The 18,249-nt window shown below is 47.5% G+C and overlaps 1 protein-coding gene and 2 long non-coding RNA genes across 5 annotated transcripts; 1 reads left to right on the forward strand and 2 right to left on the reverse strand.

Moving 5' to 3' along the window:
• Positions 1–1,599: 1,599 nt before the first annotated feature.
• HOXD1 (homeobox D1) lies at positions 1,600–3,825 on the reverse strand. The gene is made up of 2 exons (XM_010382325.2): positions 3,055–3,825; positions 1,600–2,700 (listed from the first exon to the last, which is right to left on the reverse strand). The coding sequence occupies exons 1-2, from the start codon at positions 3,731–3,733 to the stop codon at positions 2,366–2,368; spliced, it is 1,014 nt and encodes a 337-aa protein (XP_010380627.2). The 5' UTR covers positions 3,734–3,825; the 3' UTR covers positions 1,600–2,365.
• A 145-nt stretch (positions 3,826–3,970) lies between these two features.
• LOC104677347 lies at positions 3,971–17,544 on the forward strand. Of its 3 annotated transcripts, XR_004053217.1 has the most exons (5): positions 14,503–14,628; positions 14,810–14,919; positions 15,119–15,281; positions 15,907–16,064; positions 16,810–17,544. It is a non-coding gene; the product is annotated as an uncharacterized LOC104677347 (long non-coding RNA). The 3 variants fall into 3 exon arrangements; XR_750035.2 differs by lacking the exons at positions 14,503–14,628; positions 14,810–14,919 and adding an exon at positions 3,971–4,124; XR_004053216.1 differs by lacking the exons at positions 14,503–14,628; positions 14,810–14,919 and adding an exon at positions 4,162–4,327.
• On the reverse strand, positions 13,629–14,480 carry LOC104677340. Its single transcript, XR_750034.2, has 2 exons — positions 14,378–14,480; positions 13,629–14,209 (listed from the first exon to the last, which is right to left on the reverse strand). It is a non-coding gene; the product is annotated as an uncharacterized LOC104677340 (long non-coding RNA).
• Positions 17,545–18,249: the final 705 nt, after the last annotated feature.

The following is an 18,249-nucleotide window of genomic DNA, read 5'->3' on the forward strand; positions in this document are numbered from 1 at the left end:
CAGATCACAAGTCCTTTAACAAGTTCTTTCAAATAGCAGCAGAGCTCAGAGGGGGGCTGTTGTTTCAAACAAGATTCAATTAGCATCAAGTTATTGAAGGGCAGATGGGGAAACATAAGAATAATATTGACAGACCTGCTTTTTAAGCAGTATCTTTTCCCTCTAATCAGCTGAGTTTGTTAGAGCTGATCATTTCTTCAACTCCATTCAATTATAGGTGCAAAGAATGAGAACTTCAGTGTAACTCCAATTTTCTAAGAGGACTAATCACATTGCTGTTTTATAGAAAAGGTAATCTTTCACAGTTGCTTAAAGCATTATGCTGGAATCTAGAAATACAGCTAAAAGAGCTGAGGTTCTTATCTGAATTATTTGGGCCTTTAAGCCTTTCTGTTGAACTAAAGAAAGAACTTAAAGATACAGCTGTAAAATGAGGAAAATAACCTACTCCCCAAAATTGTCTCAAGTATTCACTTGATTCTGTGTGTTTATGTTGCATCTTTTTCTCATATTTCTGCAAGGTTATATAAACTCTAGTCAACTATGAATGCCTCCATGATGAGAAATGGGAGGTTGGGTGGAAATAGATTAGAGAATAGGTTTTGTGGTTTTTTAAACCACATACTCTCTTGTCAACTTTCAAATTTTGTGCTTGTACCTATTCCAAAGAATTCATTTGAAAATATTTCATTTTTGAAATCAGAAAGGCACTGTCTTGTGCTCTCTCAGCCAGATACTCAGTCTGGGTTACAGGAAGTAGAAATGTTGACTACTAGCCTTTCCCAGCCTCCTTTGCAACTCTTGAGTTTGGAAATGGGAATTCAGCCACTGAGAACTTTTTGATGTGCAGTTGCCTTTCTCAGGGAACACTAACCAAGAAACAAAGTCTTCAGGTCACCTTTTCTCTTCCTTTTGTGAGGACAGAAGACAAAAGTATAAGATCTCCCTGAAGTGTCTCCTTGGCTTTACAACATTCCAGAGTAGGCACCTAACACTTGAGTTAATGTGCAGACTACACACCTACCATAAAACTAGGACACTCAAGACAAGGAAAGTATTTCCATAGTTACTTGGACATTTGGCAGAGTAGTTTTCTCTCTTAAACTACTGAGACAATTGTCCATAACTTGCTGGGCATGTACACAACCTGTAGAAAGTATTATTTTTAAAAGTTATCCACCAGGCGCCGTGGCTCACGTTTGTAATTCTAGCACTTTGGGAGGCCGCGGTGGGCAGATCACCTGAGGTCAGGAGTTCGAGACGAGCCTGGCCAACATAGTGAAACCCCATCTCTACTAAAAAAAAATACAAAAAATTAGCTGGGCGTGGTGGCTTATGCCTGTAATCCCAGCTACTGGGGAGGCTGAGGCAGCAGAATCACTTGAACCTGGGAGGCAGAGGTTGCCGTGAGCCAAGATTGTGCCACTGCACTCCAGCCTGGGCAACAGAGCAAGACTCCATCTCTAAATAAATAAATAAATAAAGTTATCAACATAAACAAATTCTCATAGCAGAATCAAGAAAATTCAAATACAGGAAACTGAATCAACTTTAAAGAAAGAGAATCATGATTAAAGAATGTAAGAAAAGCAGACAGCAGCAGATTCTACAGTTTTTATTACAAAAAAAAAAACCCTTTACATGCTATGACATTAAATGTCACTTACAAGGTCACTGCAAGCAAATCTTTTTTTAAAAATATACATACTGTATATATTTACATTCAAGTTTGATAATATTTGTCAAGATATAGTTCAGATTCTACTCTTTACCCACTCTGTGGATTTGCTCATCTAGTAACTAAACAGCGATTGTATCATCACTCAGGCACATAGAGAGGTAGAAACCGCTTTTTAAAGAAAAAAAAATGGAGTGCAAATGTGAAGATCATTGAAGCAGCTTAGTTACATCAAGGAGACCCTAACTAGCTTTGGTCCATCTCAAAAAGCTGAATATATGTAGCCTTGTCCTTTAAATTAAAACCAGAAAAACTTTGGGCAGGTGCTCTTCTGAGCACATCAGAGTGCTGACAGAACTCAGCAACTAATGGTCTGCCACTCTGCAAGAGAATTGCATATGACTAAGTGAGGCAAAGATAGCAGCAGAGCTGGGCTGGCAGCTGGGCACCTTTTCCCTGATAAGACACAAATCATAACCAAACAAGTGGCTTACAAGATAGCCAATTAATATCTGGACATATAGTCTGGGATTCAGAAGCCAACTAAAGTACTTCATTTCCCAAGTGAAACCCCTATTTATTTCTGTTCTCCCACCTCCATCCCAAACTGAGCTCCTAAGTCTAGATAGGGGTGGGGGTGGCCTGGGACTTCTGCAGGCCACAGTTTTTCGGTCCCAAGTCCCGGCCTCACGAAGGCTCTTGGGACTGAGAAGGGCTGCCGGGGTTCCTGATAAACTTGTTGGGGGTTGTTCCAGAGAGGGGAAGTTGGAGGGGAGCCACAGGAATGGCCGTGGCCAGAAGCCCTTCTCGTTCCCTTTTCTTCTGTTTCATCCTGCGGTTCTGGAACCAGATTTTGACTTGCGTGTCATTCAATTGCAAGCAGTTGGCTATCTCGATGCGTCGGGCTCGAGTTAAGTACTTATTGAAATGAAACTCTTTTTCCAGTTCTGTCAGTTGCTTGGTGCTGAAATTCGTGCGGATCGCGCTGGACGGGTTAGCGGCCCCATACTGGGTGAGTTTGCCTGCAACGTAAAGATAGGGCGTCAGCCAGGCCAGAGGCCGGGGACAGAACGTGGGTGAGCAGTGGAGCTAGTTAGAATCAAAGTCCCAGCGCAGCCCTCCTGGGTTCCTAGCAACACAGTTTGTGCCAGGAGAAATTTCACGGAGAGCTCCTTCCTGAAATTTTCTCAATGCCTGGCACATTTTCCGAGTCTGTACTCGAGGCAGACTCAATGGAATTCGCCCGGGAACGCGTCTTCTCCACAAAACCCAAACCGCTGTCTGGAGAGGCAGCGGCACCACGCTCCCAGCGCATTTTCGCGAGGGAGGCTCCGTCCCCAACCCCAGGTGACCCCATCCAAGGCCCGCGGACTTACTTTTCTTAGAGGCGTTCCTCTTCACTTTCATCCACTCGAACGTGCTAAAGGCGGCGGGGAGGCCGGAGGCGGGAGAGACGGACTTGGGGTAGGTGCCTGGGGCCGGGGATGCGGTCTGGAAAGCACCAGAGTGGCCGTCGGCTGGCGCTTTGAGACACGCCGGGAAGGGGCCGGGCTCGCCGAAGGCCGCGTAATCCACCTGGCCGCTGAGGAGTAATGAGCCGCCGCCCGAGAAGACGGCCGAGGTGGCGTAGTGGACGTGAGCCCCGCCGTCGTCTGCCGCCCGCCCCAGCACGCCCGGGAAGTCGTACGCGGGCCCGGGCCCCAGGAAGCCGTAGTCCGTGCCCGCCGCTGCCGCGGCAGGGGCCGCACCCGGTTCGTAGCTCCCCTCCAGGGTGCACGGCGCGTACTGGGGCGCGGCCGGAGGCGGTGCCGGCGGCCGCGCGGGGGCGGCCGGGGGCGAAGGCGAGGGTCGGGCGGCGGCCAGGGGTAGACAGCTGACGAAGGCGCCGTCGCCGTTGCCAAGGGGGAAGGCGGGCTGCAGAGCCACGGGCCGGACGTCGGAGCGGGAGAACTTGGGTGCCAAGCTGAGCACGTCGCCGCCGACCCCGCCGCCGCTGCTGCTGCTGCTGCTGCTGCTGCTGCTGCTGTACGTCAAGTACTCCAGGTAAGAGCTCATGGTTCCGGCCCCACCTTCCTGAGGAGCGCAGGCCGGGGCCGGAGTGCGGAGCCGGCCAGAGGCTGGGCAGGACCGCCGCCGTCTGCGCCGCTCCGCCAGCCCTCTCTACCCGAGCTGCCCTTGCCGAGCCATGGTGAGTGAGCCGGAGGTAAATAGTGGCCTAATATACCGACGGGGGCAGCCACGTGGCGCTGGCCGGCCAATGGGCGGCCTCCCCGCACGGCCCGGGTCCCTACCGGCGCGCCGCTCCTCGCGCCTGCCCCGCAGCCAACTTAGCCAAAGCAGCCCAGGGCCGCCGCCCAGCGTCCCGGAGCCCTGAGGAGAGCCGTCGCGACGCGGGGTTGCCTGGGCAAGGGCGGGGCGAGAGTGCAGGGCGCCTTCTTTTGGACAGGTATTGGGCGAGGTGGGGGAAGAAAGGCAGGATTGGCTGCTTGGGTGAGGGCGAGGGGATGCAGGGTCGCGAGCCGCTTCTGCTCTGGATCGTGGGGGACAAGTCCCTCGGGGGCTGAGTATGGGCGTCGCGGCGTGGAAAAGGTTAAACGGGAGCGTGACGCGCGGGCGGTGGAGACTGCTCCTCGTCCACCTCCAGGACAGGTAAAGTTATTCCTCTTCCCCTCTTCTGAGTCCTCTGCGCTTTCGGTTTGCTTTGCACTGATGTTATCCCTCTTCTAAACCTAGAGCAGATGTTTGGTTTTTTCCTTTCTTCCCCCTTTCCTATGACTCATGGAACTACATTTTATGCTGAGTGCCGTGTGCCTAGGGCGGGACAAAATTTTCACTTTTTGACTAGGCTTCCTTTTAACGTGATTTTGCAGCTTTGTTCTATCCCTCGCAATTTGTGGCGGCGTGATGAGGGCCAGTGTTGTAGTGCCAGGCTTTGATAAAGTTTCTGCCTTATGGGGTAGTTTAGCAGATTTTCCCCTCCGTCTGGGTTGTTGGAATAAAGAATCCAGAGTCGTGGTGGAACACTTCTTGTGCTCCTATCCGGGAGGCTGGCACAGGCACCCGTGCGGGGCTTGCTTTCACTGAGGACCTTGTCTGGAGGGCGCAAAGGCTTCCCGGGGACGGGTGAGATCTCAGAGGTTTGGATGGACTTGTACCTCGAAGCAATTAGAGCTTCTGCTCCATCAGATAAGTGCTGCATCGTCTCTTGTGAGTGAAATTTGAGGGTTCACAATGTTAATGGGCTCACATCTTTCCCTTGATAATATGGTTTTGTTTACTGAGTGTAGAGAGACGGGAAATAAAAGTGCAATTGGCACAGGCAATGAAGAGTAGAAAGGTTACAAAGACCAGCTTTACATTGACAAACTTTCCAACTTCCTTTAGTATTTCTTTTAATGTTCCCTTTTTGGGGGACTGTAGGAAAATTACAAATTAGATAAATAGAGGTTGTTTACACACAGTAGTTATGAAAGATGGTGGTTTCCTAAACCCCTGTGTGAATAAAGACTCTAAGGAGTCTACTCAAAGCTTATATCACGTGCCCTTGAAAACTTAATCTATTACAGCCTCTAAGTTATGGTAACCGAGGTTTTATCATTGTTTTAATGATCCACTTGCCATAAAAGAGCAATTGAGCTGTTGCCTAAAATTCCACTCTGAGGAAGTTTTTAGAATAGGAGCCATCACAGCCCAGGAAGCCAGTTCCTTCCAGGGTTGTGGACTTGTGGATAAACAAAGCCCTACCAAAATGTGAACTACTGATGGACCTGAAGTTGCTGCAAGATAGGGGAGGGGTGTCCCCAGGTTGAGGGGGTGTCCCCAGGTTGAGGGGAGCCGGTAGAGGGTGGATGCCTAGGAATGAGCACAAAGTTAAAGAGATCTGTGATTCCTGCACTGCTGGAGTTCTTGAGTTTGATTGGAAATGGAATACCTGGGCTGAAACAAGCCCTTCAATCTTGATTTTGCTATTTCAGTTTTGTGCTATAGCTAGTCAGATGACAAAAGTCGTAAATAATTTTTATTTATTTATTTATTTATTTATTTATTTATTTATGCAGTGGCATGATCTCGGCTCACTGCAAGCTCCACCTTCCCGGTTCACGCCATTCTCCTGCCTCAGTCTCCCGAGTAGCTGGGACTACAGGCGCCCACCACCACACCTGGCTAATTTTTTGAATTTTTAGTAGAGACAGGGTTTCACCCTGTTAGCCAGAATGGTTTTGATCTCCTGACCTGCTGATCCACCCGCCTCGGCCTCCCAAAGTGCTGGGATTACAGGCGTGAGCCACCATACCCAGCCCTAAATAATTTTTAAGAAGAGAAAAATAAAAGTTCTTCCCTAGCACCCCAGTTAGAAAATGATAGAGCTCCTCAGCGCTAGCTCAGCTTTAAAATGTAGACACGTTTCTTCACTGCTCTCCTGTGCCATTTATGCAAAAGTAACAGCAAATAAGATGCTGCTGAGTTCACAATGCCCCCTCCTCCACCTCTGACTAGATTTTAATAGCCAGTTTTTGCCTGCAAGATGTCCCAGCTCTCACAGTGTTCCCTCAAATGATACTTATCCTATCACAACTCCTAAGCCTAGAGGTCCCGTGGGTCAAGAAGGTAGGATGGCTTTGTAAACCTCTTTGGGGAAGACATCCAGCCAGCTGCAACCCAGGGTTTAGGGCACAAAAGTCAGCCTGACTGTCTGGCAAGTCTGACCAAAACCCCTCAAATTAAGGGCCTTTTCTCTAAGGTTTCAGAAAAATCAGGCTGCCTAGGTGTCCTGGCAGCTTTCATGGCAACAAAGACTAAGTTTCTCCTGCTGGGCATTTGGGGCAAAGGGTGGGTCCTTCCTGATATAATTAGGCCTTGACTTTGATGCACCCATGAGCTATCCACACTAGCTCCATCAAGTAAAATTTTGGAGATTTAGCCTTTCTGAGGGAAGAAAGTGTCCTAAAAAAGAATGAAGTTTTAAAAAATACTGTTTTGTTTTGTTTTGTTTTCACAACCGTGGGTGAGAGCGAGGGAGAGGTGTTCAATATTTGTTCAGACCCAATAGCATTTCTCTGATAATCGCATGCAGAAAACTACATTCTGGCCGGGCACGGTTGCTCCCGCCTGTAATCCCAGCACATTGGGAGGCTGAGGTGGGTGGATCATGAGGTCAGGAGATCAAGACAAGCCTGGCTAACATGGTGAAACCCCATCTCTACTAAAAAATAAAAATAAAAATAAAAAATTAGTGGTACATGCCTGTAGTCCCAGCTACTTGGGAGGCTGAGGCAGGAGAATCGCTTGAACCCAGGAGGTGGAGGTTACAGTAAGCCGAGATCACACCACTGAACTGCAGCCTGAGTGACAGAGCAAGACTCTGTCTCAAAAAAAAAAAAAAAAAAAAGAAAGAAAAGAAAGAAAAAGAAAAAACTATATTCTGTTCACCCTTCTCTCCACTCCCTTAATCTCCAAATCCTTGGCATATCCCACACCTTGGGGCTTAGAGTTGGCATCTCCATTCTTGGGCTGGTTCTTGACTTGCTCAGGTTGGAAGTCACGACTCTGGTCATCTCATACTCAAATTCAACAGATGTTTGACAAGGATTTACTATGCAATGACATTTTATTAGGAGAAAGTTAGGCTAGGGAAAAGACATTCTCAAACCAAAGGAGCTAGAGATTCATTTCTGACACAGGTTTTAGCTATACTATAAATCTACTCTAAAGAAATCTTAATGTATAATTATCTAAGGAGAAGTTGGAAGATATTATTGGGGAAATGTAGAAAGATGTGAGTATAGCATATTTTGAGTAGCATTAAAGTTTGTCTCTTAGATGTTCACAAAGTATGGGAGAAATGTCTTACTAATTTTATTACTTGTCAAGCCATGAATTCCCCAGGGTCACTTGCCCTGCTGGGTCCTGGTGCTGAGTTCTCCACAGGAGGTGACAGCAGAGGGGCCCGACTGCCAGCTTGTGTTTGATGTCGGAATGCTTTGAAATCTCTCCCATCCTACTCACCACAGCAGCCACCCCCTACCCACTCCCTATCCCTTTCATGACTACCTTTCTCTCCCTTTCTAATAACTAGCCTTTTTTCTGCAGACAGAAGTGATAGAGGGTGGCAGTACGGTATTACTGTGTGTTTATTTTAGTTTATTTTTGAGATGGAGTCTCGGTTTGTCACCCAGGCTGGAGTGCAGGGACACGATATTGGCTCACTGCAACCTCCGCCTCCTGGGTTCAAGCGATTGTCGTGCCTCAGCCTCCCAAGTAGCTGGGACTATAGGCGCACACTACTACACCTGACTAATTTTTATATTCTTAGTAGAGACAGGGTTTTGCCATGTTGGCCAGGCTGGTCTCAAACTCCTGACCTCAAGTCATCTACCCACCTCAGCCTCCCAAAGTGCAGGGATTACTTCTGTGTGTTTAAAGTTGTTTTCAAGAAGCTCCTGGTAAGCCCTCTAGACAATTCCCACTATGTTACCACTTGGAGGCACTTGACCACTTTGAAACTCTTGGCTTCCTAACCCCAAGTCACAGAAAATCTTGTTTGTTGGGGTAAAAAAGAGTGGGTGTCTTTTTTTTCTTAAGCCACATTAAGAGAAAGTGCAGATTAAGATGTAGTTCTCTGTAGCATCCCTCAGTCAGCATAGGATGGAGGTAGGGATGCAAAGGAGTCCTAAGGACAAGAATTCAAAACCTTTTGGAAATCTGACAATGTGACCTTCCCTGAGGAAAACCATTTAAAGTGCTGTGCCTTTCCCTGAGAATTTTATGAATGAAAGGCTCATTAGTCAAGCCAGTAACTGACACATGGAGGCATTCAAAAGTGTTTGTTGGACATAAGCAGAGTGGACAGAATGGTGTGTCTTTACCATGACTAATACTGGCTGAAGGATATCTTTAGATTGTTGCCTCCCAAAACCACATCAGGTGGGTAGAAATCACCATAGAATCTTGTTTAAAAGTTCAGGTTTCTTGGGTCACCCCCAGAGACTTTTACTTAATAGTCTGACTCCGAAATTTTTTTTTAATTTTTATTTTTTTTGTAGAGACGAAGTCTTGCCATGTTGGCCAGGCTGGTCTTGAACTCTTGGGCTCAAGTGATTCACCCACCTCAGCCTCCCAAAGTGCTAGAATTACAGGCATAAGACACTGTGCCTGGCTTAGGAATCCTTTTTTTTTTTTTTTTTTTTTTTTTTTTTTTTTGTGATGATCCTAAAGCAAGATTGTTTGGAACCACACTTTGAAAAATTATGCTGTAGGAGTTGGGGTGGGAGGGGGCAGGGTGGGAATAAAGGAGATGTTCCTATGAGAGGGACCATGAATGATCAGAGATCATGGCTAGCTGGCACATGAGTATACCTAAAAAGTATCCAGAGGTTTGTTGGGTTGTAGAGGTCAACGTCAAGGTAAAACTTAAGTCTACTTGGGCTGAACTTCTAGAACATATCCTTAAGAAGTGGTCAGTTGGAAGTTTCCCAAGTTTTGCTGACCAATTCGTGCTTTGCAGAGACTGGGCTCATTTCTGCTTCTTGCCGCTTCCTTACCTTGGCTTTGCTGATGCCAGTGGGGTTGGAAGAGAAAGAGATTTGTCTCTCCCAGTCTCTTCAGGGAAAATTTAAGAGTGGTTCTGAGGCAATGGGAAGAAGGAAGGAGTGAGAATGGGCATCTGAAGAGAGAGGATTCAGGCTTTTTTTTCTTCCATCTCTTAAATCGTCTGGAATATGCCTTTGAGTCCCAGGGATCCAGAGGGGGCCAAACATCCCTTAGCCTAAGCAATAACTCTATCCCTGGCTAAAGGCTGACCTTTCACAGCCTAAGATGTCAAAGCTAGAAAACACCTTCCAGATAAGCTACATCAAACCCCTAATTTTAGAGAGGAAGTCACTTTACTCAGAGGTTGAAAGAGGTTAAAAGCCATCCTGCAAAAAATGGAACCACCTTGGGTCTCGTGACTTTCCATGGTCCATTGCCTCTTTACAGTCTGCAAAGAGGAAGAAGTATAGTAGCCACTCCTTGGCATTGTGGCAGGCCTCGATCCCAAGCAAGCAGAGCAGTGTTCAAGAAGGTGCACTCATTTCCGAGAGGCCACACAGTCAGTGGTTCTGAGAGGCCTGCTGCTCTGCCAGACTTCTGTAGCCTCATACTGAGTCCTCCTAGAAGAGAGGGTAGAGACAGACCTGGGACCCCACCACCAAGCAAGAGTAAAGAATCCCCTTATTATCGTTGAAGTAGATCAGCATCAGGGCCCCGGGGGAACAAAACAAGAGGTATCCCAAGATTAATTTTGCTGGATAGAACAAGTATAAATAAGAACACATATGAACACACACAGGCACACCCAGGTTACTTGTACTAACCATTTTTTTGTTGTTGTTCCTTGATTATTTTACTCAAGGTGAGTTCCATTTCTTTTTAATGGCATTGTTTTGTTTTGTAACTTTTATTTTAAGTTCAGGGGTACATGTGCAGGTTTGTTACATAGATAAACATGTGTCATGAGGGTTTGTTGTACAGATTATTTCATCACCCAGGTATTAAGCCTAGTACCCATTAGTTATTTTTCCTGATCTTCTCCCTACCTTCATCCTCTGCTCTGTTCCTTTATTATTATTATTATTATTTTTTAACTTTTATGAGACAGAGTCTTGCTCTGTTGCACAGGCTGGAGGGCAGTGGCATGATGTTGGCTCACTGCAACCTCCACCCCCTGGGTTCAAACGATTCTCCTGCCTCAGCCTCTGTGTAGCTGGGACTACAGATGCGTGCCACCACGCCCACCTGAGTTTTGTAATTTTAGTAGAGATGGGGTTTTACCATGTTGGCCAGGCTGGTCTCGAACTCCTGACCTCAGGTGATCCACTTGCCTCAGCCTCCCAGAGTGCTGGGATTATAGGCAAGAGCCACTGTGCCTGGCTTCTTTTATTTTTTTGAAAGGGTAATAAATTTAAATGTGCCTGCTTCAAGATTCAAAGGGTACAAAGGGGTATACAGTGAAAAGTCTTCCTCCCACTCTTGTTCCCAGCTACCTAGTTACCCTTCACATAAGCAACCAACTTGTATATCTTTCCAGAGACACTTTTTACTAGCATCATTTTTATGTGCGTGTGTATGTACTCCACAGATTTTTACACAAATGGTAGCATGCTAGGCAGACTTTTTTGCAGCATGCTTTCCTCCTTATTGTATCTTTCATACCATTCCATATATATCCACATAACTTCCTGGATTTGTCGTTGTTGTTGTTGTTGTTGTTTGAGACAGGGTCTGACTGTGTCACTGAGGCTGGAGTACAGTGGTGCAATCATGGCTCCCTGCAGCCTCAACTTTCTCAGGGCTCAGGTCATCCTCCTACCTCACCCTTCTGAGTAGCTGAGATTACAGGCATGCACAAGCACGTCCAGCTAATTTTTGTATTTTTTTGTAGAGATAAGGTTTCAACTCTACAAAAGCAGGCTGGTCTCGAACTCCTGGGCTTGAGTGATCTGCCAGCTTTGGCTTCCCTAAGTGCTGGGATTACAGATGTGAGCCCCAGCATCTGGCCCTGGTTTACTTTTATAACTTCATACTGTTCTACTGTATACACCTGCCACAGTGCATTTAGCCATTCCCTATCAATGGGCATATAGCTTGTTTTCAACCCTTTGCTATTACAAACACATGGTCAAGCTTTTACCTATTAGAAAAATTTGTAGAAGTGAAATGATTTAGTCAAAAGGTATGTGCACTGTCAGTTTTAATACATCTCTCCACAGAAATAAATTAATTTATACCTCTATCAGCAATATATGAGAGTTCCTGTCTCCTCACACCTTTGCCGAGTCAATGGGATGTTGAAGTTTTTATGTTTGCCAATCTGATAAGTGAAAAATAATACCTTTTACTTACCCTTATAACATCTCCCAAAATATCTCTCTTCCTTATCTTGAGCCTTTCATAATTCTGTATTACAAATGATAGTACTAACATAGAAAAGATAAACAACTTGCTGTAATCATGCCCAATGTAAATGGCCAAAGTCAGATGTTCAGCAGTCTTCCCTATACTACACCATTCCACACAGGGCTCAAGGAGGTTCAGAAAAGAGTAGGTGGCTTCAAGCATTCCCTGAAAGACACATGATATTTAAAGAAATAAATAAATAAAAGCATGGAAGCTTTCTGACATCTGCTAAAAGACCTCTTCTTTAGTGGTTTGATACCAATAACACATTTCTGCATGAATCCTCCAGCAAACACTGCTCTTGAAGGAGAGGGCTCTGATTAGCAATTTGATCTGACCTAGTCCTAAACATTAGCTTGGATTCAATATCTAGGAAGCAGTAGGATGTTGTTGTTTTTAATTTCTCTAAGACATTTCTCACTTGACACCCAGGATCTAAGTATTCATCAGCATGGTGTGAGTGCGGGTGTGTTTTTCCTAGGTTTTAGCTTTATATAGAACACTCACTTGGACCTGGTGAAGATACCAATACCTAACACACATTCTCATACAACTCTAATGATAAACCTATGAGGTAGATATCTTTATTGACTCTTTCACTGGTGAAACTGAAGTCCAGAAAGATTAAGTGGGTTGCTTAGGGCCACACAGTATATCAGTAGCAAAGCAGAAAATACAATGTAGACTGCAACCGAACTCATTAGATTCCTTGCAAAGCCTTCTTTTCTCCCTCCTCTATTCATTTTAGGGAATGATGTGACTTAGTCCTTCAAATCTAGAGGTTAACATCCACAACTCCTCTTTTACTCATCCAGTTGATCACTAAGTCCTGTGAATTCTACCTCTAAATGTCTTTTCTCTTCACTCTTGTTACTTTAGTTCATGTCTCTGCTGTGTTGTTGCAGTCGCTTCCTACTTTGTTCTTCTTGCCTCCTACCTCTCCTTTCTCTAATCAGACACAGCATCCCTGAGCTAGCTTCAAAATACATAACTTCACATCCCAGCTTAAAACCTGCAGTGGCTCCCCACTCTCTACAGAGTACGTCCAGACTCCTTCACATGAGCCCTGTGCAACCTCTCTTTTTAGCCAGGATGACCACACTCCAAAATACTCTCCTTGTTCCAAGTCCAGACTTTGCTTTTTCCTCCTTCTTTCCTTTTGCATGAGTTGTCCTCTCTACCTGGTATGGTCTTCCCTTCTTGACCTGAAAAACGCTTATGCTTCAGGAGCCTGAATTCACCTCCTCTGAAACTATTTTTTTGACATTATAGTACTACTAGTGGCTCCTTTTTTATTAGAGGAACACTTTGACCACACCTCTGTTATAGCACCTGTCATATTGTTTTAGGATTATTTCTCTTCCCCACTAGATTGAAGGGCACACACCATCAGTGACTCTGTATCCCAGAGCCCAGCACAGTGTGCATAGAAGCTGTTTAACTAGGAATTGGTGAAAGGCAAGGAGGAGAAACAGACTGAACCAAGGACAGCAAGACTAGTAGTTTCATTGCTCAGTGAGTTCAGGACACTATGTGAGGCTTAATACTTCATCTTATATCTATCTGAAGCAAATGATAGAACATTTTTCCAAAGCAAGTTAATTTTCCACCCAAGAGGATGAAGGGAGAGAAGCCTGAAGGAAGAGAGGGCAAAGCTAAGGCTTTCTGTCTTTCAGGGACTCTTTCCTGTGGGCTGAGGTAACACATTTACTAACTTCAGAAACATTTCAGCTGATGTCCCCAAGCAAAAAAGGGTAAAAGGGGAACTAGGCTGGAACTTTGTTAGGATTTACAAAGAGAACAGTATGTCCACTCCAGAAGGGTTATAAAAGTGCTTCACCACTAACTCCACCAAACCTTCCTGCTGTAAACAGCTCTAATGCTAGTGACTACCCTCAGAAACTTGCTATCTATCCCTTTAGGGTGTTCTTAAAATAAGCTGGAAAGAATGGAGGTAAAAATACTGGAGTGTTTCCTCCACACTGGAAAGGAGAGGTGAGTCATATCATTGTGATTGGTGTTTTAAGTATATTTTTATTGTTATGTTAAATGGCATTCAAGTTTAGCTTCAAGTTCAACAGCAGTCTTAACCTACTTCCTCCCACACAAATACTCCTGCCAGTAAATAGGCACTCTTAAATAAAACAGTGCCTGCGAGAACCTTCTGACCCATTGAAATTAGTCTTGCCCTGCCTTCTGAGGTGGATTCGTCCCTCTCTGGGTGTAGAGCAGTATTTAAGGGTGACACTCACGCAGGAGGTGTGGCAGGGGGCGGGGAATGCAGGGTCACTGTAGGTCAGGGACGGGTGTGGGTGCAAGCGCTTTGGGAGGGCCCTGGGCTCCCTGGGAAGTCCAAGGGCAGGCGGCAGGGCTGGCAGGTGGCAGTGCTGGCCCCCGACGTGAGGCAGTGACGGCGGGCCCTGCGCCCGGGCCCTGCGCTGCGGACCACTGTCCTGGCTGCGCAGCTCCCCAGCAGGCACCGAGCTCAGGCCGCGCCTTCAGTTAGCGCTCAGCCTGCGCGCCTGCCTCCCCTCCGCTTGCGGTTGCTGGTCGGTTCCCAGCTGGCCCAGACATGCTCTGAAGTAGGAGGAACCGCTGTCGAGTGAAGAGTGCACACCGGGTGATTGATGAACTCTTAATAGAACTAACCTCTCCCGCCCCCCACCCTAGACACACACAGAGAAATCCTCCACCCCAGCCCCTTCTCCAGTCCTCGCGGGCAAGAGGGGACGCGGCCGCCAGCCGGTAGGGTGATTAACTCACCGTCTGTCTTTGCAAAAGTGCTCCAGGTGGATCAGGAGCACCCGCCCACCCCTCCCGCAGCCTGGCCGCTGGCGGAGGCGCGGAGAGCGCGGAGCGAGCGCGCGCGTCACATGGTGGCGCGGATCTTTGTGTCGCGCGCCGGCCAGACCGCCCAAGAGGCGGCGGCTATTGTTCCCCGCCGGGGCCCGGGGTGCCCTGAAACGGGGTCCACGCCAGCCCCATCCCCAGCGTGTCCTCAGGTCCAAGGACGGGTGGGGCTTCCTTTGTGTGTTCTCTGGAAGGGGCTGGGATGGCGTCGTTGCTGCCCCAAGGGGTAACCGAGGGGAGTTGAGGGAAGATGGTACCAGCTCCCTAGAGCTCAACTCACCAGACCTACTCTTCGGCTTGGCCTTTGCAGAGGAGGTGGAGAGGGTTATGGTATTTGTAGGGCAGCGCTGTAAACAATGGAGCCATCAAAAGGCATTCTACCAGCCTCCTCACCAACCACGGACATTCCTGGCCCAACAAGCCCTCCTGGCCTGGTTTTGAGCCCTGCTTCACAGGTACCAGAACTCTGTACCAGAACTCTCCATGTATTTTGGTTTAAATTAGGATTTAAATCCTTCTGGCCCTTACTAACGTTAAAACACAGATTTTATGATCCTCCAGATAGTCTTTCCTTAAAATAATCCAGGAACCAATCAGGACATTTTGCCCAAGATCTAGGACAGGAAGACTAATGCAGTAACTCCTGCCTTACAGATCTGGGGGCCCTTCACCTGCCTCTGCTACTGCAAATGATTGGATATTCATCTGCCTTGGCTTTTCCCTCATGTGTGGAAATAGTTTTGTCCACTCTGTTTCATGCTGGACCTGGCCTGAAAATGGGTCCTTATGTTGTCTTTGCACTCTCCAACTTGCCAAGGTAGGTGTGAAACCTGAGGGAAGTTTTTAGGAATAGGCTTTAGGCCAGGTACTTAAGTCCATTTGTTCCTAACCTTGGACTCCAAAGATAAGGGCATTTGTAGCTGGAGTAGAAAACAAGGGAACATGAGAACTAAGATTTCGTCCTCTGTGATGATCCTCATCATTCACTATCCCTCTCCAGCATCACCAGTGCAGAAAGTGCAGAGAATTTATGTACCCAATTTTTTTTTTTCGAGATAGAGTTTCACTCTTGTTGCCCAGGCTGAAGTGCAGTGGTGTGATCTCAGCTCACTGCAGCCTTGCCTCCCAGGTACAAACGATTCTCCTGTCTCAGCCTCCCAATATACCCAATCTTTCTCCTTCCTATCCAGGCCTTCTCCAAGAGAGATCTAAGAACCAGCCCTCAAAGATAGTAAGGGCTTAGCTAGTGACAACCCAGTCTCAGCTCTCTGTGCCCAAAGTGTCTAGAAATAGGGCCACTCACCTAAACCCTACCTATATACTCTCTCTGGGAAGTTGCAGTGCCTTGAAGTGATCAGGCCATAGGCCTGTGAAGGCTGGAGTCGTCCATGTCCCTTCCTGCCTACTCACAAACTTCTGTTCTTCCTATTCTTTTCTTTCAGTTTCTGAAAGAAGGACCAAAGTAATGCCAAGAACTCCCAGATGAGGAGGACCTTCCTTAGACCTGTAACAGATTCACTACTTGACTTCAGAGGGAAGTTTCAGCTAATTCTCAGGAAAAGGTCAAAACAGGCCTGTGACTGTCCCTCCAATACTGAAGGTATAAACAAGTTTCTGGCTCCCCCAGGTCAAGCAGAGGAACACTTTTTATTAGAATGAAGGGTTACTTCTTTGTTATTCAAACACACACCCACACACATCCTCTTTAGTCTCCCTAATGAAAAACCTCAACAGATGGAGAGCCTGAGCTCCCAAGTCCTCAGGCTGAGAAGATGCGCAGTTCACTCAAGGGCCAGTGGGCTGGTACAGACTAGGGAAGGGAAAAGGGACAAAGGCTGGCTGCTAGTATAGGTAATCACTATCTTTTAATACTCCTAACACACAGAAATTCGAAAAATCTTGTTCAGCAAGGTTAGCAGCCTCTGGAGCCTCAGAAACTAATTTGGCTGATGTGTCTCTGATAGGGAGCTTGGGGCTGAACCAAGGGGAAACATTCTCCTCCTGTATTCTCTCTCTCATTTGAAAGCCTGTACAAAGAAATGGTACAAATGGATGGTTAACTTAATGATTCCATCAGAGGCAGATTTTTCTCTGTCAGGTCCCTGGATGAGGTACAGATCTGAAAGCCAGGAGGCAGAATATGTACTTAATTGCCCTTTCTGACCTGCTTACCAGTGGCCAGGACTACTTTCCAGGCCTTTCTGCTGCCACTTCCCCATTCTTCCTGGCTAGTTCAGCTGGGTCTCAGCACTTCAACTCCTGGCTGGATCCTGGGTTTTTCTTGGTTGCAGGGAAAGCTCTCACTGTCTGCATCTCCTTCCCCACCCCCACCTCCTGTTTTGCAGCTGGCCATTCTGGCTGCCTCACAGCTATCCTGCCTTAATTCACATTTGATTGCCTGGAAAGAACCACCAAGAATGTCCAGACGACTGCCACCCCTCACCCATGGGCCTGAGATCCTGCCCTGATGCCTTTCTTCAGACCCCACGAGGACCCACAATCTCCCTGATCCCCACCTTCCCCAGAGTGGTCTCTATAGGAAAAAAGAGCTGGCTAAGGCCTGAGACAGAACCATTTCTTCCCCTTGGGGAAACGAGGTAGACCCTCCCAGAGACCAATACCGGAGAGGCCCGGCCCGGATCTCCCTTTATATGGCCTCCCCCATCACGGAACCCGTGGGAAAACCTGGCACACAATGGCGCGGCTGCTCCGGGCACCCTCAACCCAGCACCCTACGGCAAGGCCTGAAGCAGCCTGGTGGTGCGCTCCCTTTGCCCGCTCCCCAACCCTCCGCGAGCACCCGTCCCAGGAGAGAGACCCTGGCTAGGGTGGAAGTTGCCCCCCGCAAAGGGCGCTGTTGCTGGGGCTTCCCCTCCCCCCATTCTCTTGTTTTTCTGCTGCTGAGACTCGGAAGGGAGGCGGCAGGCGCCTCCGCAGCCGATAGAGCAGCTATTGTGACCTTCCCTTGCGGAGCGGGAACCCAGCCGAGTGTGCCGGCGGTGGCGGGGAAGGAGGCGACTGTGTGTGCAAACCTCAGTCGCAGAGGGGGTGGCACTGGGAAATAAAGGTTTGCAACCTCAGGCAGTTGGGTCCTTCAGAGGGCGTTTGGTTGTGTTTAGACTCGGGTGCTTTCTAACACTAATTGCAGGCTCAAAAGGAGCGGAATTTATTGCGAAGGCCAAGGCGGCTTGTTTATAATTTATGAAGTTTTAAATGACTGTGCCGCGGGCCCCAACTTTCTCCTGGGCTGGCAGCCGCGCGGAAACGAGCCCTCCCACGGCTCGCCGCCCACTCCCACCCACGCCCCTCAGATAAGTCTCACGCCAATGACAGGAACAGATCCGAGCCATTCTTAGAAGTCTCGGGAACCTCCAAAGGTAAGAGAAGGTGGCAGATTTGGTCCAAGCCCTCACCCCACTCAAGAGGAGGGCATCAGGGAAGGCTGCGGCTGCCCGGAGAGGGAGCCCCCGATCCCACACTTCCTTGGAGCCTGAGTGTGAGAGGAAGCTGATGTCAGCCGGGCTAGACACCGTTTAAAGTCTAATCCATGAAACCCTAAGCCGCAAATGACACTTGGGGCTTTGCAGACACCCGCAGACTCAGCAGATACTCCTGCGGTAACATACTGTGCTGGAAAACTCCTGGAGCTGTGATATATTATGTATTTTTATTATTATTTATGGTAGGAAGAGGAGATGAGGGAAAATCGGGCTGAATCTAAGCAGCCTGACATTTCAACTATTTAATATTTAGCCAGTTAAGAAAGGTGGTTGTAATCCCTGCAA

The sequence above is a fragment of the Rhinopithecus roxellana genome, chromosome 14, assembly GCF_007565055.1.
Source record: "Rhinopithecus roxellana isolate Shanxi Qingling chromosome 14, ASM756505v1, whole genome shotgun sequence".
Classification (NCBI taxonomy): domain Eukaryota; kingdom Metazoa; phylum Chordata; class Mammalia; order Primates; family Cercopithecidae; genus Rhinopithecus; species Rhinopithecus roxellana.